Genomic DNA, 21,495 nt, shown 5'->3' with positions numbered 1-21,495 from the left:
AGTTGTGTTTAATCCTAGCAATTGCAGTCCTGAGACTTTGATAAGAACCAGAGTATGATCTTCCACGGCAGCCAAACCAAGTCATTCCATGAACAACAGAGATCACCCTGCTGCAGATAGTCCACAGATCTTCTCTTGTGCATTTCTTCTGGGAATGAATGCAACTGAGGAAGCAGAGATATTTTAGGTGGAGAGATCCACAAAATTCCTTAGAGTCATCTTGCTCCACCTCCTTGTTACGGCTTTAGGTACAGCCCTTGTGGCCATGAAATTTAACCTTCCACAGCCTTTGCGTTCACGTCTACAAAATAACAACTACCTTGCAGGTGCTATTTAACACTGTGAAAGTGCATTAATAGGCACAGAAAGAAAAACAAAAAAACAAACAAAAAAGCAAATTGTGCCCTCACTGCGAATTCTCTGTATTCTAGCTAAAAACATCTATAGCTTGAGTGCATGGGTGTCCGTGCTGGGCAAGAGAAGGGTAAACTAGATCATGACAAGCCCTAACATTTTCTCACTTCAGTTTCCTCACTGCAATTGATTTTTTTTTTTTCCCCAAGTCGGAGTCTTGTTCTGTCGCCTAGGCTGGAGTGCACTGGCGTGATCTCGTCTCATTGCAATCTCTGTCTCCCAGGTTCAAGCGATTCTCCTGCCTCAGCCTACTGAGTAGCGCGGATTACAGGCGTGTGCCACCACGCCTGGCTAATTTTTGTATTTTTAGTAGAGACGGGGTTTCACTATATTGGCCAGGCTGGTCTCGAACTCCTGACCTTGTGATCCGCCTGCCTCGATCTCCTAAAGTGTTGGGATTACAGGCGTGAACCACCGCACGCGGCCCCTCACTGCAACTGAGAGTAGCGCAGTGGCCTCAAGTTCCAGATCTGGAGTTACTAAATAGCTAGGTTCCAATCCCGGCTCTGCCACTTATTAGTTGTACGATCTTCGTTTCTCAACCTCTCTGGGTCTGAGATTCCCTTAAAGCCGGGGTAATAGAGATGAATAGGATTTCCTAACTAGGACTAGACTTCCTCAACTTCTCGACTCAGCGGGGCAAGCATAGACTGAAATGGAAAGTGAAGGCCTTCAGGCTGTTCCTAACAGCCGGTCCTAGGAGGGGAAAGCTACGGGAAGAGGGAGGAGACCCAAGAAAGGTCGGACCAATGAGGTAGCGGGCGGGACAGGAGTTCCCGCCTTTGGGCGGCGTGCGCGCGCACCTCGCTCACTCGCACGCACGCACGCTGCGGAAGCGCGCGCGCGCGCGCAGGCCCAGCCCTCGTCGCCGCCGCCATTTTAGCTCCTGGTTCCGGCCGCACCGTGTGGGCTGTAGTAGCGGGAGGGGTGGGGGTCCTCCAGAGTTAAGTGGCTGTCCTCCACTGTGCCCATACAGCAGCCAGCTTTCTTCCTTAATAACCGCCCGTTCGAAGAGTGCAAGGATGTCCAAGCGGCACCGGTTGGACCTAGGGGAGGATTACCCCTCTGGCAAGAAGCGTGCGGGGACCGATGGGTAAGCCAGGCCGGGGGCGCGAGGCAGCAGCTCGGGCTTTGTTGGGGTCCTGGCAGGGAGCGGGCTGGGACTGGCCTGGTCGAGCGGGTCCTGGAGCCCGAGCCTTTGTTTCCTTCTGGGCTGGGTTCACCAGCGGCGGGTCGGAGGAGCGCGGCGCCCGTTCGGCCCGGCAAGGGCGCGGGGAGTTGCGTGCGGTGGGGCCGGTGCCCAACCCAATCCGGAGGGTGGAGAGGCCTGCAGTGGCCATGAGGGCGTCTCCTCCCCCAGGCCGAACCGAGCAGGAATCACTTTCGAGGGCGTGGGGCGGGAGTGAACCGCGGACCTCGTGGCTTCGGTTCCCGAGGAAGGCCTGGAGCCGGGGGAGAGAGTGGGGGAGGGCGCGGCGGGAGTATTCGCTTCCAAGGGCACCAGGCACTTCCCAGGCAGAGGGGCCGTGGGGAGGGCCTGAGTGGGGGCGCGGCCAGGCACTCCAGACGAGAAAGGCGGAGGGCGGAAAGTGAGAGCAGCGCGTGGATCCTAATGTAGGCTGGGGTGGGGGTGGCGGCAGTTGAGAGAAGCCAGCAAATGGGAGTTCTCTGGGGAAGTGGGAGTAGAGGACCTGTCGGGAGAAAGGAAAAGGTGGAGTAAAATACCTGATGGGCTGGAAGGCTGGTGTTTTGGGGCGACTGAGTGTATAGTTTGGCGGGAGAGAGCGTGCCTCGGTCCATTCAAACACTTCAAAGTAGATACTAGCAAACTTCCGCCCTCTGCCTACGCTCCCGCCATCTCCTCTATTTCCTGCTTTGGTTAAAACTGGTTACCGAACATCATCCCATGGGGAGGGATTAGAAGGCATTCTTTTTTTCTTTTCATCATTTATTTTCTGTGCATGTCCCACTTCATAAGTAGCTTTTGAAACACAGGGATCGTGTTCAAAATGTGTTTTTAGTATTTATGGCGAAACACCGCCCATGTGGAGGTTGAGAATTGAAATACTTACACAAACTCATGGTGTTCCAGATTCCTTTCCTTAAAGATACAGAGGAATTCAGCAGTTAACAAGCAGTTTCATGAAAATCTATTTCTTGTCCCGTGTGTGTTTTCATTGCTGAAGTACAAAGACCTATTTGGATAATTCAGGCAAAACCCACAAAAACCCGAATATCCAAATACTTTGCATAATTTTATCATTTTATTGTGTACTTGTTACTTTGCATAATTTTATCATTTTATTGTGTACTTGTGATAAAGAATCACGGTGTCAAGTCCCCTTGTCTAGCTTTTTTGAAATTTTCAGCTGAAGTTCTTCATTGAAATTGATTTCTAGGGATATGTTTAGTGTCATTGTAGAGTATAAGCCAGGATAGGGTGTACTTTCTGAGACCTTCCCATATGTTGAATTATTCAGTACAAAGCAAAAGCATGTCACAATTTTTTGAGTTGTTTAGTTTGCGATATTAGGCATTGTAAAAAGACAATGACACTGTAAGACAGACTCTCTTTAGGCTATCACTGTCCCCCACCATTACCCCCCACAAAACGTTAATGCCTCTGAGCTGTATGTCACAGACTCTCAGAGCTGGGAGCAACTTAAAAAAGACTATACAGCTCCACTCAAGGAATGAGAAATGGAGAACAGTTAAGGTGGCTTGGGCAAGTTTACAGCAGGATCTGGAACCCTGCCTTTATCATTTCCACTCAGCAGCACACAGTTCAGTACTGTAGTTAAGACTCATTACAGCCTATTTTAATGACATTTATAATGGGTTGGTAAAGTAGGGAACACTTAGTTCTCGATTTCTCTGAAGCAAAAATAAATTGCTGTCGTCTGGAACGGATATATCTAACAGGAGGTCAGATTGGAACAAAATATTCTGGGAGGGAATGAATGAATTCATTTGTATTTGTGCATATGTGCACCATTTAAAATGCTTCTTTTGGGATTAGTGGTCCCACCATATGTATGTGCAATTGTTTACTATCTCTTGCAAAAACAGATACCCTTAGTAAACATGTCGACTTTCGGGGTCTAATGGTAGCTTTATGATTCCCTTGTATATTATTTAGAATTTGCCTATGGATAAAGGAGAGTTCATCTTTGGAATAATGCTCAAGTTATAAGAAATTGTAGAGGGAAGTTTTAATACTCATTTCTATGTCATTTGAGTGCCATTTATCATAGAACTGGCTTTATTTAACAGTGGACTTACAGTGTTTATCAGCATCAGGATTTTTTTCATACTCCATAATTTTAAGTCACTTGTTGACTGCCATGCAATCCTGCAGATTTTTTTTTTTTTTGTCCTGATAGTCAGCAAGTGGTTTTATCTGAGAGCATAAGCTTGTCAGTCTTACAAACTCCACTGCCAGATAGGATGTCTCCAATACTGAGAAGGTAATTCAGTGGGAGATTTCACTTACATTAATACTCCCAAACTATATAAGGCTTTATTTTATTCCTGACATATTTTAACTTTGAAATCAGGTGAAGTTATTACAGGTTTCTGTTGCGTATTCTGGCCTCATTTCTTCTTTTTGTCAACCCACAGTCTTCACTATACAATTATTACCAAGAGACAACTTACTTTTGAAGTATGGAAAAAAGTTTTCCATGTTAGGGACGTTTTTCATTTTGATGTTGGTTTTTGATATTACCACCTGATAAGACTTTTTCCTGTTACTTATGGGAAAGTAATGCTAATATGTTAATACTGTGATAACATTTGTAGAGCGTGCACATTTTCACTACAATCCTATATGGTAGATGAGGTTAAATGAACTTACCACAGGAACATAAGAGATGTTTATACTCAAAGGTTTAAAAAAGGCATTCCCTAAAATCTTCATCTCCGTCTTTGGAGAACGTTTTTTGGTGAACATTTTTTAAGATCCCTGCGTATTGACTCAAAAATATGAGCTATAAAATTTAACATCAGTGGGATCAACACGTGTCATTTTGTACTTTTTTTTTTTTCCCACTCAGAAATGTCATTAACTGTAGGTATATATTATGCTTTTAAATTGGCTGCCATAGGCAGGGCGTGGTGGCTCACGCCTGTAATCCCAGCACTTTGGGAGGCCAGGGCGGGTGGATCACGAGGTCAGATCAAGACTATCCTGGCTATCACGGTGAAACCCTGTTTCTGCTAAAAATACAAAAAATTAGCCGGGTGTGGTGGTGGATACTTGTAGTCCCAGCTACTTGGGAGGCTGAGGCAGGAGAATGGCGTGAACCCGGGAGGCGGAGCTTGCAGTGAGCCAAGATTGCACCACTGTATTCCAGCCTGGACAACAGAGCGAGACTCCATCTCAAAAAAAAAAAAAACATAAAAAAAATTGGCTGCCATAGTACTCCAGTTGTAAAGGTATGACATCACTTAACCAGTATTCTATTCATTGATGTTTAGGAAGTTTTCCACTTGTTGCTATTTTATAAATGAGAAGTATGATGAACATCCTTATACATACATATTTGCACACATCCTTGAGAAGTTCCTGGAAGTAAGATTGACAGATAAAAAGCAACACTTATTGCCAGGTGCGATGGCTAAGCACCTGCAATCCCAGCACTTTGGGAGGCCTAGGTGAATGGATCACTTGAGATCAGGAGTTCAAGACCAGCCTGGCCAGCATGGTAGAACGTATTTTTGTCTCTACTAAAAATAGAAAAATTAACTGGGCATGGTGGCTCACCCCTGTAATCCCAGCTACTCTGGAGGCTGAGGCAGGAGAATTGCTTGAACCTGGGAGGGAGAGATTGCAGTGAGTCAAGATTGTGCCACTGCACTCCAGCCTGGGTAACAGAGTGAGATTCTGCCTTTTTTTTTTAAAAAAAAAAGTAATGCTTATTTAAAATATCATGATTTTGATGACCAGTTTACATCTTCATTAGCAGTACTTCAGTGCCTGTTGTTATTCCATGTAGAATTTTTGTTTTTTCATTTTTTAGATACAGGGTCTTCCTCTGTATCCCAGGCTGGAGTGCTCTGGTGTGATCGTGGCTCACTGCAATCTCGAACTCCTGGGCTCAAGTGATCTTCCCACCTCAGCCTCCCAGGTAGCTGGGACTACAGCTGTGCTAATTTTAAAGTTTTTTGTAGAGATGGGGTCTCAATATATTGCACAGGCTGGTCTCAAACTTTTGGCCTCCAGTGATCCTCCCACTTTGGCCTCCCAAAGCACTAGGATTACATGCGTGAGTCACCAGATCTTGCCTTCCATGTAGGATTATAACATGATATTAGAACTTTAAAAAGATCTTTAATAATAGACAATATTGGCTGGGCATGGTGGCTCACGCCTGTAATCCCAGCACTTTGGGAGGCCGACGCAGTCAGATCATAAGGTCAAGAGATTGAAACCATCCTGGCCAACATAGTGAAACCCCCGCCTCTACTAAAAATACAAAAGTTAGTGGGGTGTGGTGGCACGCGCCTGTAGTTCCAGCTACTCCGGACACAGGCAGGAGAATCGCTTGAAACGGGGAGGCAGAGGTTGCAGTGAGCTGAGATTGCACCACTGCACTCCAGCTTGGTAACAGAGCAAGATTCTGTCTCAGAATAATAATAATAATAACAACAACAACCAATGTTGGGCATTTGCAATGTGCCAGACAACACTTAAGCACATCACATACATTAACTCATTTAATCCTTTTGATACTCTACAAGACATATTAATAGCCACATCTAAAAAGTAAGGGAAGAAATAACTGTGATCCTCTAGTTGGCTTAAGTCTTGAGCCAGGATTGAACTGAGACACAGTACAGAACAGTATGTTAAACAACTGTGTCATATCATCTCTCTCCCTGCTAGTGTTGTGGCTGTGTCTGAAGCACTGACTTGATAGCAGTTTTTAAAAACCCTTATACCTCAACTAGTAAACTTTTAAGAACCAAACTCCTTTATCATAAAAAATACCTGTTTAAAAAAGAAAACATTGCGCAATAGTTAATAAATATTTATGAAGTGGAGGGTTTGATTTCCCCCCTTTACTGACCTTTCATTTGTATCCTCCCTCTTTCATCGAAGGTAGGTAGTTTGAGCCATAAGCAACATTTCTAGGTGGCTGAATTTGCCTCCTGCATCCTCCCTGTTTTCTTACCTTAATCTGAGACTAAAAGTATCTGAAAATGCAAAAGCAGGTCAGTAAATTGAGGTGGTGTCTTGCAACTGTGATTCCAGCATTCCTTTTGTCTTTACCACAGCTGTCTCCATTGCTTGATCAGCAGCTAACCTTTTTATCTTTAGAATATATTTTATACATCCTATGTTTGGTTTGGTAATGAAGCTTCTGATGAAGTGGGCCCCTGAAAAAAATCTTTGTTAGTATAGGTATTACTTTGAACAAACTAAGGCAATATGTAATACATGATTTACTTTGTCACCGCTCTTCCCCCAAATTTTGTAACTCATGTCTTAATTGCCTAGTACTATGCTAGAAGTATAGAAATCATTAAACTAGGCTGGACATGGTAGCTCACATCTGTAATCCCAGCACTTTGGGAGGCTGAAGCAAAAGATTGCTTGATCCCAGGAGTTCAAAACCATCCTGGGCAACATGATGAGACTCTCATCTCTACAAAAATAAAAAATTAGCCAGGCATGGTGGTGCATGCCTGTCTGTAGTCCCAGTTGCTCAGGAGGCTCAGGTAAGAGGACCACTTGAACCCGGAAGTTTGAGATTGCAGAGAGCCATGATCCAGTGAGCCACTGCACTCCAACCTGGGTGACGGAGCAAGATCTTATCTCAAAAAAAAAGAAAATTGTTTGAATTATTTTTTGTGATCTCCTCCTTCCCCCATGGTTGAGTGAGTACTAGAAACATGAGTCCTTTTTGTATAGACCAGATGTGCTTTAAGAGTTCTTTTCTAGCTGTATGTTCCATGAGCTTGGTATTTGAACCATATGTGAGTGCAGTGTTTCTCACTTTAATGGGTACATATCTGTGTAGTCTTATTGTAAACTTCACCTCATTGGCATTTTGGAGCAATGTAAACACTTATTTAATGAACAGTCACCTTAGACCAGAAACAGGAGAAGCAAAGATGGTTGATGGCGTATTTCAGAAGGTAGGCCCAGACTCTCAAGTATTGAATTGTGAGACTTCATTTTATGTTTTTAAAGTTATCCATTGACTTTTCTTTCCCATTGATTTTCTTTCTGTTTATGCCAGGTGAGACGAGAGGCTTCATACAGTTCTGGCTTGTATGGCTGTCTGAGTTTTGTAGGTGAACATTGGGATGGAAGAGGGGAAAATCACTTTTCATGTTTATATATGCATATATCTGGCTTTTCCTCTCTTTGAGTAAATTTGTACATGGCACACAACTGTACTTGGAGCACAGGGAATTTGTACTTTTGTGTGTTGTGGGTAAGGAAGAATGACATGTTTAGGGGCTTGTGTCATAGCTCCATCGTGCCTCATGATTTCAAGTCTGGGTTTAAACATCTTGAGGCAAGTTTCTCTGCTGGAGTAGTTGGTCTGTAGTAAACTGGATTAGTAGAATGAACAAGCATAGATTATTTTATTTTATTTCCACCACCAGTCTCCCAGAGGCTGCTTTCAGCCACAATGCATATGAACAACATGCAGCCCTTCTGCTTGTGAAGTTCTTAGCATAGATACTTTTAAAATGACTTAGTAAGGTCAATCTCTAATAACTGGAAATAGATACCAGAATTGACTACTTAAAATTGACCCAAGTTTAATAGAGTGGCTACCTGTGTAATTTTAACATGTTAAACAACTTGATATTATTCATTGAAGCTTATTTTTAATTTGATTATGTTTCATTTTATGGTAGACCAAGGTACATAGATTTATAGAGTGCTTTCAGTTTTTTACTGTTGCTGTTAAGGTTAAAATGCAAGCATAAACAAGGAAGAAGGAATAAAAGTGTTTTAATTTCAGTTTTTCTTATAAAACAGTATACATTTACTGAACAAAATTGGGAAAGTGCTGGAAAGTATAACTAAAAAGACAAATTCTGCAGTCCTGTAATTCATATTTGTATTAGTTGAGATATTGATATGTATAACATTGTACTATGCTCTTTTCACTTTGCATTACAACCAAACATTGTCCTATGGCAAAGAAAGGAATATTAAAATAATTTATTAAATGTGGATTATAAAAGTATTGAGCAAAACCCACCACTGTTGACTGTAATAATGTGAGGTGGAGTTGTCTTTATGTCCAGTAGCAGTGTTTGTGCTAACTTCTGAATATACTTTTAGTGCAAAAAGTACCTCTTTACAAATTGAAGGAGAATTTGAGAAAGATTGAGATGCCATCTTCTTTTGCTCAATTTGGACCTATCCTTTCTTCATCCTACTCTCAATATCTGATTTCTGTTGTCTAAGTAGGAGGGGTTTTACTTGCAGCAGACTGAGTTCTTGTAACCTTACGTTAAAAGTTAAGGAAGGTGAGGCATCAGCAAGGAAGGGAAAGATGTTTGTGGTGGAGAATGAGAAGTCCTTGATTGTAGGGTATTTTTTATTATTTCTGATAGTTACATAATCCGTTGGCTTTTTTACTCATTTGAATTTTGGACATTTACTGTCTTTGTGATTATAACACTAGCATGAACATTCTGCTTAAAATTCAGAATCTGAATTCTAAATTTTTGTTTTTAGGAAGGATCGAGATCGAGACCGGGATCGTGAAGATCGGTCTAAAGATCGAGACCGAGAACGCGATAGAGGAGATAGAGAGCGGGAGAGGGAGAAAGAAAAGGAGAAGGAGTTGCGAGCTTCAACGAATGCTATGCTTATCAGTGCTGGATTACCACCTTTAAAAGCTTCCCATTCAGCTCACTCAACCCACTCAGCGCATTCAACGCATTCGACACATTCTGCTCATTCAGCGCACGCCGGACATGCAGGTCACACGTCACTTCCACAGTGCATTAATCCATTCACCAACTTACCCCATACTCCTCGATACTATGATATTCTAAAGAAACGGCTTCAGCTCCCTGTTTGGGAATACAAGGATAGGTTTACAGATATTCTGGTTAGACATCAGTCCTTTGTACTGGTTGGTGAGACCGGGTCTGGTAAAACAACACAGGTGAGTTACTGTATACCATGGTACATATTTCATTTATGTTTAAGTTTAGCAAACGTTGCATATTTGATTCTGGTGGTCATTTCCCTTGTCTGTCCTATGGAACATCTTGAAGAATAGCTGCTTTGATGTTTAATTGGCACTCTGAATTTCAGAGTGGAAATCCTATAGAGAGTACCTCTCTCCTCTGAGTCTAGGGGAAAGTAGTGGTGCGTGCTTTTCAAATTTTGTTACCTTAAGTATGGCAGAGTGATGCTTTCGCACCCATTTTGACTCTAGGGCGGTACAGATTTAGGGACACGCAGTTTATTTTCTGGTGCTTGGGTGGAGAAATCAACCACTTGGGTAGATTTTTGTTGTTTGTGTTTAATATAGTATCTTGAGCCATGCAAGTATCTATTTTTCGAAAAAATGAAGTGCTAAAAGAATGTGAAGTCTATACTCATGACTTTTGTCCATCTAGTCATCCCTCCCCATAGAACTAAACACTGTTACTAGTGTCTTATTTGTAATATATCTAGGATATTTTTTAAACACGGATGGGCTATTATTAACTAGACCCCTGTTGATAGACTTTTAGGCTGTTTCCCATGGTTGTTTTGCATGGGCAAGTGTTTCTGTAGGAATCAGAAATTGCTGGGTCAGAAGATCATTTGTAATTGTGATACAGAAAGCTGGATAGCCTTCCAGAGGGAGTGTATTAATTTACCTTTCCATGAGCATGTATGAGAACATATGTGGGAAACTATTAAAACGTATTATTGAACTTGAATTTTTACAAATCCAATAGGTGAAAAATTGCATTCTAGTGTACTTTTTAATTTGCATTTTCTTGCTGTGGGTGAGAAGTAACTCTTTATACACTTAAGCCTGAACCATCAATTAAAAATTTCTTTTGGTTTCAAAAGTAGCGGTCCCTGATCATTGTAGAAAATTTGAAAAATTCAGAAAAGTATTGAAGCAAATTTAATAATTAACCTGTCTTACCATGCAGAGGTTGAACATACTGCATACACAGTTTATCTTTTTCTAAAGTTACATGTGCATAGACATTTTGAAGATACTGTAGCAACAAAAATAGGAAGCTTTTATTACAGACTGAGCCTTAGTAACTTTGTCTTTTCTTTTTAATTGTTGTTGAGACAGAGTCTCTTTCACCCATGCTGGAGTGCAGTGATGTGAAAGCAGCCTCAACCTCCTGGGCTGAAGGGATCCTCCTGCCTCAGCCTCCCAAGTAGCTGGGATCACAGACATGTGCCACCAGTGCCTGGCTAAGTTTTAAATAAAATTTTTGTAGAGTTGAGGTTTTGAACTCCTGAGCTCAAGCAATCCTCCTGCCTTAGCCTTCCCAATTTTTCTTTTTTAATGAAGGAAAACTTAGAATTGATGTTAGGGTATTCAAAAATCACCTTACGGAAATTTAAAGAATTTTCAGAATACATGAAAGACTGTAACTCTGAACTTACTATTTAATTGACATTTGGGTAAAGCCAGACACTGTATACTTTACATGTATTAGCTTATTTACATTTTTCTATAATCCTGCAGGGAAGATATTCATCACCGCTTTACAGATGAGCAAAATGAGGTTTAGGTTTATGAGAAACTTAGGTTTAGCAGATTGTCCTGGGTTGGGTTGTGGATTTTGGTGGGCTCAACGTTTAAAACTTTGTACCTTTGTCTTTATATCTAAAGTTATATTTCATACTGCTATTCTGTGGTCTGATATAGGTAGCCTCATTTCAGAGATGAGTTTATTAATGGTTAGTGTAGAAGGAGGTCAGGTCAACTCAAGATGAGGTTTGTGATTATTTGGATTAATATTTGACTTTTAGAGGGGTAAAGATACTTGAATACTTAGGATTGCAGCACATCAGGGAGATTTGAAGGGAAACCAAACAGTTTAAAAAGTGAATTTCATTTGAATGTTTCCTAACATACTTTTATTAAACTTTGACTCAAACCATTAAAGCCAGTCTTTTTTTGGTGATTTGTTCTTGTCAGAAAAATTCTCTAAACAAAATCTAAAGTAAGGACTTTAACTTTTTTTTTTTTATTATTTTGAGACAAAGTGTCGCTCTTGTTACCCAAGCTGAAGTGCAGTGATGTAATCTTGGCTTCCTGCAACCTCTTCCTCCTGGGTTCAAGTGATTCTCCTGCCTCAGCCTCCTGAGTAGCTGGGACTGCAAGTGTGCACCACCATGCCTGGCTAATTGTTTTTGTATTTTTAATAGAAATGGGGTTTCACCTTGTTGGCCAGGCTGTTCTCTAAATCCTGACCTCAAGTGATTGGCCTGTCTCGGCCTCCCATGTGCTGGGATTACAGGCCTGAGCCACTGCACCCGACCATTACTTTTACTTTTGACAGACCTACAGTAAAGATGTTTCACATTGCTGCTTAGTAGACACATAACTGCACATGAGTAAGGAATTGAAGCTAGGTCAGCCAAAGGGACAGTGTGAGCAAGGACACATGTTGAGCTAAGGGAATGCAGATATGCTGTGGCCAGAATACAGAGGGTTTGGGAAGGTGGAGGTGGGGCAGGTGAGACTGCAGCTGTAAGTTGAGCCTTAATATATCTTACATAGATTAGAAGCCATCAGAGCTCTTGAACTGAAGAGGAATGATGAGGATTTAAAAAAAAAAAAAAATCCTATCTAGTGAACATATTGATGATAGACCATGTAAGAGGTCATAACAAAAGTTTTTATTCTGTGAAGGGCCATGGGAATAGAAAATAAAGAATGGATTGGAGTCAGGATATTAGGAATTAACAAGTATTTTGGAGGAAGGTGAGAAATGGTTTTGCTTTTGAATGTGTGAATTTGAGATACTAACTAGGTGGAAATGACCGTTAGCTCTAAGATGGAAGCTAGAGTTAGGATTGGCATTGATGAATTATAGTTAATATTAGAAGCTAGAACATATAAAACTTCACAGGATATTGTGTAAAACAAGAAGACTAGAACACCGAGGATCAGTTTGTAAGATGACCTCAAGTGGAGGAAGAGAAGAAGCTGAAAAGGAGGAATGGCTTTAAAATAACTTAGTCCTGGCTGGGTGCGGTGGCCCATGCCTGTAATCCTGGCACTTTGGAAGGCTGAGGCGGGCGGATCACCTGAGGTCAGGGATTTGAGACCAGCCTGGCCAATATGGTGAGACCCTATCTCTACTAAAAATACAAAAATTAGCTGGGCATAGTGGCGCATGCCTGTAATCCCAGCTATTTGGGAGGCTGAGGCAGGAGAATCACTTGAACCCTGTAGGTAGAGGTTGCAGTAAGCCCAGATTGCGCCCCTGCATTCCAGCCTGGGCAACAGAGTGAGACTCTGTCTTAAAAAAAATATAACTGATCATCCCTGGCTTGAATACACCAGTAGCCTACATATTTCAGGACCTCCTTCTCTTCTTAATGTTATTTTCCTTAGAAATGTGAACAGATGCATTAACTGACTGGTTCTCCAGCTATTGCCTGGGAGTTCTTAAAAGTCCTTGAAACGATTTCAGGGGTCCTAGAATTTGTAAAAATATAAGGAAATGCACTCTTCTAGCTAAGTTTTTTTGTTTGAAAAGTAGTCATTTTTATAGAAAGTGTTATTTTGTATTAAAACAGAATGAGGTTTTATTGTTAGCAATTCATAAATATTTTAGCAATTTTTCAGTTTTAATTTCTTAACACAGTAAATTTATTAGTAGTTTGGCATCCTTGGTCATTTTCAGAGTGAGTGTACAGGGGTCCTGAGAGCTGCTAGTTAACTTGTTGGTCTTGTTTTTCAAGTGGAGGTAAGCTGTCGATTTTAGCAGAGTGAATTTAAAAATCTGAAAATTCTTAGCCAGGCATGGTGGCTCATGCCTGTAATCCCAGCACTTTGGAAGGCCGAGGCAGGTGCATCATCTGAGGTCAGGAGTTCGAGACCAGCCTGCCCAATATGGTGAAACCCCGTCTTTACTAAAAATACAAAAAATTAGCCAGACGTGGTGGCATGAACCTGTAGTCGCAGTTACTTGGGAGGCTGAGACAGGAGAATCACTTGAACCTGGGAGGCGGTGGTTGCAGTGAGCTGAGATTGTGCCACTGCACTCCAGCCTGGGCAACAGAGTAAGACTGCATCTCAAAAAACAAACAAACAAACAAAAGATCTGAACATTCTTGCCTTGAGAATTTTGAATTAATTTTAAATATCTTTAGTTCACCAGTGAGTGGTTTTTGAATTTCACTTTCTAGATCTTTGAAAGTACATTTTGCCCTTGTGAAAGGGTTGCCGAATTGAGGATATATATATAGGTCTGTGGATTTACAGAACCCGATAGATACCACTCCTTTAGTTATTTTTATTCATTTAAAGTGTTTTAAAGATATATATGATGTTTTAGAGAATCAGCGTAATTAACCCTCCCTTTCAGATACTTGTCAGTGACAAGTTACCCCCAAATTGCAGAAGCAACCTAACTAAAATATAATAATAGTGCAGCTACCAATATTCTTCATCAGTTTTACTGTACTGATACTGTGCAGAAAACTCCGTGTTTCCTGTAGCATTAGAGTCTGATAGGCTTCTGGAAACTTTGATGTAAACCAATTATGCTCTTCCAGCAGTAGATTTCCATTTAATGTGAGCACTTACATTTTCCCCATGGTTCTTTTCCAGTTAAGTGACTGGAAAACTGTAAAACTGGGGAATCCATTAGCTATGTTGATAATGGAACTGGGGGGGAAATGTACTACCATCAAGGCACCCAACTTAACTTGTGCTTGGGGGTCCCCCGCCCCTTTGGCCACCCTTAATGAAGTGGTACTGCTCTAGGTCCTGTTAAATTTGAGACTGGCAGTTCTTAAAATTGACTTTAAGATGGTACCTAAGGTGCTGCCATTGTGCATACTGCTCCTGAGGGGAAAAGGATAGGATTACCAAAGAGTGGGATGCTAAGAGTTAGGTTCTGCTGGCTTATCAACCAAATTTGAATTGAATTAAATACAAGTACAGCTTCAGAGTTACAAGGGGATATGATTTCTACTTGATTTTGCAACTCAAATTATATAAGAATTTAAAAGTTACACTTTCTTAGAAACATTATAAAGTAGAATTTGTAGTAAGTTGGAGTTTTTAAAATTGCATAGGGAAATACTTCATGATGGGATAGTTCACCCTGTCGAGTGCATCTCTGACTGTGTATACCCAGCTCAGGGGTATGTGTCATATCAGTATTATACATGACTGTTCCTTGGTTTAGAGAGCTTGTGTTGTTACAAGATTTGAGTCACAAATCTTTTTGTCATTTACCTAATTGAATTTGTTTTTAAATCATTGGAATGAGATAAAGTGTTTTATGTTACATATGCTTGATATGCAGGCAGAATAGAATTAATTTAAATGTGAAATTATTTGATAGATTCCGCAGTGGTGTGTGGAGTACATGCGATCATTACCAGGACCCAAGAGAGGAGTTGCCTGTACCCAACCCAGGAGAGTGGCTGCAATGAGTGTGGCTCAGAGAGTTGCTGATGAAATGGATGTAATGTTGGGCCAGGAAGTTGGTTACTCCATTCGATTTGAAGACTGCAGTAGTGCGAAAACCATTCTTAAGTAAGTACTATATGTTTAAAGATGCTTTTCTTTCTCTGTTTGGCATTTTCTGCCATTAGGTAGAAGACTTTGCTAGTGCAGGCTTATGTCATCCAAATTTAGAATTGTCCAAAGTAGGCCTTCTTAGACTTACCACATGACCTTATTTTAACTATAGATTATTGGTAATATATAGCTATTTGGTAGAAATTGAAGTTCAAAGGTCAGATTTTAGTTACTTGGTTCTGCATTTTAGGTGAAATGTTACTGATACTGTAAAATGTGTGGTTTTAGTAGACACAATGGCGTATGACTTAATTGTGAAAGAAAAGGAAAGTGGCATGTCTTAGTAAAAGATAAATACTTTTAGAAGAATGTATAGGATGGGATATGATTTATTTAGGGGAGAGGGGACTTTTAATGTTAATTATGCACTTATTACCGTGTATCTGTTATAAGCTAAAAAGAGGAGTCTTTTGTTCTGTAACACACTCTTAGAGCTGCCTCTAGGACCTCATTCCTCTGTAGCTGTGGTGCAGATGATTGACTACCATGTTGAGCTTTCTAATGTTTTAACTCTACCAACTTTTTATTGTCTTACACTTGCATTCTGCATAAGTTGAGATATATGCTACCTGATAGTGATTCTTTCTCAAGTCTTATTTCCCTCTGGTTGCTTCTGCTTATTCTGTATTTATGTGACATTTAAGTCCTTTTAAACATGACTTGTTTGAGTGGGGCTCAGTGGCATATGCCTGTTTATTCCTAGCCACTTGGTGGGCTGAAGCAGGAGGATTGCTTGAGGCCAAGAGTTCAAGGCTACAGTGCACTCTGATCATGCCGTGATAGCTACTGCATTTGAACCTGAGCAACATAGCAAGACCACATTTCTTTAAAAAAATAAAAATAAAAAATCATATCTATGTAATCTTCTCCCTGAGGTTTTTAAAAACCATTTTGGAGCGTTGTGTAGGCAGTGATATGAGTCTTTGTTGTCAGAGAGATATATAGTGTTAATGGAATAAATGAAACAAGAGTCTCTCTTTTTTTTTTTTTTTTTTTTGAGATGGAGTCTCAGTCTGTTGCCCAGGCTGGAGTGCAGTGGCACCATCTTGGCTCACTGCAACCTCCACCTCCCGGATTCAAGCAATTCTCCTGCCTCAGCCTCTTGGATAGCTGTGACGTAGGCGTGTGCCACTACGCCTGGCTAACTTTTTGTATTTTTATTAGAGATGGGGTTTCACTATGTTGGCCAGGCTGGTCTTGAACTCCTGACCTTGTGATCTGACCGCCTCAGCCTCCCACAGTGCTGGTATTCCAGGCGTGAGCTGCCACACCCGGCCGCAGAAATTGAATGGAATAATAAACCGCATGTGTTTATCACCGATTTTTAACTATTTCAATCTTATTTAATTCATATCCCCAAACCCTTTGCCTGTCCCATGTTATTTTGAAGCAATCCTATATACCAAATAATTATATATATAAATATTTCAGTGTGTATCTCTGAGATAGTTTCTTAAAACAGAGCTATTATAACTTAAAACAATTTATTTGATCAAAATATCCAGTCTTCATTCAATAGTTGTGTCAGTTTTTTCTAATTCTTTGGTTTATCTACTTTTATTAGAACTTTTTATTCAGTGTGATATTTAATAGCAGTTGAACTGTAAAATACTTAAATAAGCTTATCCTTACGACTTTATGGGGCATATTTTTTACTTAAACCTTAATCTTCACTGAATAAATTCTTGTAGTTTGATGATACCATGTTATTGATCACTGGTAATTATAGTATAATTAACAATAATTACATAAGCAAAATCATAGCTCATTATGTTATATTACTTTAAAACGCAGATAATGTCAAGGACTTAAAGATAATAAGGGGGAGATTTTACTCATGTTTAGGAGGAATATCATTATTCTGACTTGATTCACATTGCATTGAATTTTTCTTGGTAAGCCACAGTTGAGTTGAGAACAGAATTTGGAAATTGGGATGCAAGAAAGTTATGCAATATTGGTGCTTGTGTGTATGTGTAGTAGGAAGTGGATGGAGGATAGGCTTTCAAAAGATGAGTACTTCTGAAAGATTTTGGTTCACTTCATAGGGAATGACAAGTAACAGATTTTATAGTTCAAACAAAGAATTTTTGGCATAGTAATTTTTTTTATGGAGCAGTTTCTAGAGGTTATAACTACTTTTAAAAGCTTTCTTAAGACAGGGTAAGCTTATTGGGGTTTCTTTTAGGAGTTCACCTAGTGTTGCCTTTAAGTAATGTAAGTAAAGGAGTGTATTATTACAGTAAGCTTAAAATTTAAAAATTTCTAATGTAACTCTTTGCTGTTTAATAGGAAGAACTTAACTAATGGGAATGTTTCATTAAATGTAGTTCTTTTCGTGTATAGATATAAAATACTTATATATCCATTGTGTAGCCAGGGCGAACTTTTTCACTCTAGGATGGTAAAGAGGCTAACTTAGGCAGATTCTGCTTGAGGAGCACAGAATTTAACCATAGTTTGAGAGCATTTTAGCTAAATAATACATCTTTAAATTGTCCCCATATAGATTAAGGGTCCATAAGATAGTTTCTTTAGTGTTTGGGATACCTTTTCATCAATTTTAGGGTGTAGATCTGATACTGTGCTCTTTTCAGAAGATTGGATCTAGTATAACTTAGTGCACACTCTGTTAGTCCAGCCTTAAGTAGCTACCCCGTCTCAGTGGACAAGTAAGTTTACAAAACTGCCACTCCTAAATGGTTTTTATATTTCCATTTTTGTGTGTTTGCTTGTCCCCATCCTTTTCTTCTGAAACGTTCTTTTTGCAAAATACTTTCCTGTTGTCTTGGAGTGGAAATTATGAAGAAAAAACCCAATGAAATACCTAAATAGCTGACCAATCAGGGAACAATATATTGCCGTATCTGTGACTAGTCAGTGTAAAATAACCTGATTCATTTTGATATAAGGAAGGAGAGGTTGTTGGCTTCTGGTGTAGCCCTTTTGCAGTGGATTTTAAGAAGCATTTTTCTGTAGTTGTAACTTTTTTTTTTTTTGAGAGGGCGTCTTGCTCTGTCGCCCAGGCTGGAGTGCAGTGGCACGATCTCGGCTCACTGCGACCTCCGCCTCCCAGGTTCAAGCAATTCTCCTGCCTCAGCCTCCCAAGTAGCTGAGATTACAGGCACCCACCACCACGCCTAACTAATTTTTGTATTTTTAGTAGAGACGGGATTTCACCATATTGGCCAGGCTGGTCTCAAACTCGTGACCTTGTGATTGCCTGCCTCGGCCTCCCCAGGTGCGGGGATTACAGGCACCCAACCACATGCAGCCTGGTTGTAACATATTTTAATTCAGGAAATCACCTTCTGTTTTTTGAAGGAGCTGGTAATTTTTTAGAGAAGAAAACAATTTAATAATCTTGTGTGTGTAGAAAAACATAATGGTTGAAGTTAATTTGGTAGGTAATTTTACTGTTATTTTAGGTGATACGCTTCCTTTTATTTTTTCCTACGCTATAAAATTAGAGATTTTTATGTTGAAGGAATCTAATAATTTATACATGTAATGATTCGTCAGTCAGCTAATAATTAAGTACCTTCTATGTGTTGGGCAGTTCTAGGTATAATAATGAAAAGTGAATCTAGTCCCTGTCCTTGTTAAAGCAAATAAAAATGTAATAAAAAGTTTGACATTGTAATTAACCTTCTGAAGCAGAATATGGGTGTTTATATGAAAGAATGATTTGAGAATAAGTTTAGGTGGGAAGACAATTGGATTTATTTATTTACTTTTGAGACAGCGTCTCATCTGTCACCCAGGCTGGAGTGCAGTGGTGCCATCTCGGCTCACTGCAACCTCCGCCTGCCGGATTCAAGCGATTCTCGTGCCTCACCCTTCCGAGTAGCTGGAATTACAGGCGCGTGCCACCACGCCTGGCTACTTTTTGTATTTTTAATAGAGATGGGGTTTTTCACCATGTTGGCCAGGCTGGTCTCAAACTCCTGACCTCAAGTGATCCACCCACCTCAGTCTCCCAAAGTGCTGGGATTACAGGCGTGAGCCACTGCTCCCAGCCAAGAAGTTGGAATTTAAGTCAAGGGTTGAATTTAAAGTAATGGTTAGCCAGAACAGGGGTTATGGGATAGGGAATTACAGGGCATTGCCATAGCAGATTCTTTGGTGCCTCTGGAAACAGCTGACTGAAGCACTAACTGTATAAAGACTACTTATGCAGATTCCAGAGTGGGTTTCCAACAAGACAGCTTCCTTTAAAAATACCTTGAGGCCAGGAGCAGTGACTCATACCTGTAGTCCCAACACTTTGGGAGCCTGAGGCAGGAGGATCACTTGAGTCCAGGATGGGTAACATAGTGAGACCCTGGCTCTACAAAAAGATTTACATATAAAGAAATTAGTCGGGTGTGGTGGTATGTACCTGTAGTCCCAGCTACTTGGATAAGGTGAGTGGATCACTTGGACCCAAGAGTTTGAGACTGAGGTGAGCTAGGATTGTGTCACTGCACTCTAGCCTGAGTGACAGAGCAAGACTCCATCTCTCTGTAAGAAAAAAAAAGGTGGCTTGTGAAGAGAACCAAAAGGAAATAGATCCTAGAGCATAGCCTCTAGGGTCAGTGTCTGAGTTGTCCTAGCTCTGCCCACTTATTAGCTGTGACATTAACTATATGTTAAGTAGCCCTCATGTGCTTACTTCTTTTTCAGAAGATGGAACTGGTACTAACTACCTGATACAGTTGTTCTGAGATCAGATATAATAGTCCGCGTACAACTCTTCGTCATTTATGACACTCTGTTTAGGGGTGCGTCAGTCAGCATTGCTGATCCTTGTTGGTGATGATGGTAGATTTCCAGTTGGAGAAATTATTGGATCTTTTTAACCAGTTAACCCAGTTAGAGAGGGACTTAGAAAACCAATTTAATGAAGTTCCTTTTAGCACAATAATTGAATTACAATTGGGGATGTAAACTTAAACCTTGACATGTCACTGGAATGAATCAATTCAAGTATGCTCTTAGGGCTGGAGGTAAAGGTGAAACAGATGTGGCACTTTAAGGACCGTTAATTATACAAACAATTATAAACTAATTTATTGAACATCTGTTATGTGGCAGTCTTGGTTCTAATTCATGTGTAGCACGTAAGTTAGGTAAGGGTAATTTTATTGGACTCTTAAAAAGAGGTGGGAATAAAGGATAAATGTGGTTATTTAACACTTAGGCAGTTTCTACAAGAGGACTAAAAAGTTACTGTGGTCACCCTAGAAGTAGAATTCTCTTGGCTTTTGCTGATTCCTAGAAAGCTAACTTGGTTTACAGAGTCTCTACATATTTTGTTAAATTTGACCTTTGTACTTAGGATTAGATAGAGAAGGCTCTCTTTGTTTATACAGTGCCAATATCTTACAAAATATTAAGTAGAACCTACACATTCATTCTAGCTTTCTGTGAGTTCTGTTGAGGATGAAAGAATATTCCCTTTTGTGAAAATTTGAGGAATAGGCAGTGTATCTTTGTTTAGTTTTCTTTATTTTCCATTGTTAACTTAGCCATTTTTTCTTGATTAGGTATCTAGCTCTGAAACACATACTAAATGTATTTTAGCTGTTTACACTAACAAAGCTGTATGTTTTGATTGTGGTCTCAAACATTTCAGCTCTTTTTTAAGAATCCAGGGTTTGATGTTTCCTTTTTGCCCTGTTTGATGTATTGAACATTGAAACACTGTAGATTCTAAGTTATTCAAAATATATTCCCTTTCCTTGTGAACATTTACATCTAGTAGTTTGTCATTGTAACTAGTATTTTGCTATATGTAGTGCTGTTGGGATTACAGTAAGTTAGTGTTGCTCATATTGTGTAATATGGTTGCTAAGAACATAACAGATTGAACTAGAGCCTGTCTTTGTTTATTCCTTCACCAATAAAAGAAACATTATGTAAGGACTCTTAATATCACTGGCTCTTCACTGACTTGGTTGGGAAGGGGTAAGCTGTCAAGCCAATAAGAAGGTAATTTGAATGTATAGAGATTTTACAGAGGAGGAGGTATTTCATCTGAGTTGAGAAGGATGGAGAGACTTTGATAGGCAGATGGACTAGCCAGTAGCAAATAGTATCAATCATTTCCTGATACTCTAGGTAGATGAGATGGTTTCCAGTAAGGTTGAAGTTCCCACACTGTCTTAATTGACAGCACGCTTAATGTCTCAATAATTTTGTCATAGAATCCCAGGCCTGAAGAACTATTTCAGAATTCCATTTACAAAGTAGTTGGGTCCTAATAACCCAAGTATTTATGTTTCTTTTAAAAAATAATATACATACATTGAAAGAAAAGTTATTT

The 21,495-nt window shown here is 40.1% G+C and overlaps 1 protein-coding gene across 1 annotated transcript in view; it reads left to right on the top strand.

Moving 5' to 3' along the window:
- Positions 1-1,229: 1,229 nt before the first annotated feature.
- The window catches only part of DHX15 (DEAH-box helicase 15), a 57,411-nt gene continuing 37,145 nt past the window's right edge, over positions 1,230-21,495 (top strand). Inside the window, exons 1-3 of the mRNA XM_033213899.1 lie at positions 1,230-1,507; positions 9,125-9,560; positions 14,950-15,143. Coding sequence (XP_033069790.1) covers positions 1,437-1,507; positions 9,125-9,560; positions 14,950-15,143 — 701 coding nt within the window. The 5' untranslated portion in view covers positions 1,230-1,436. The remainder of the gene's footprint in view (positions 1,508-9,124; positions 9,561-14,949; positions 15,144-21,495) is intronic.

This window comes from Trachypithecus francoisi, unplaced genomic scaffold (assembly GCF_009764315.1).
Source record: "Trachypithecus francoisi isolate TF-2019V2 unplaced genomic scaffold, Tfra_2.0 Lachesis_group1, whole genome shotgun sequence".
NCBI lineage: Eukaryota > Metazoa > Chordata > Mammalia > Primates > Cercopithecidae > Trachypithecus > Trachypithecus francoisi.
This window is presented reverse-complemented; position numbering and strand designations above follow the sequence as displayed.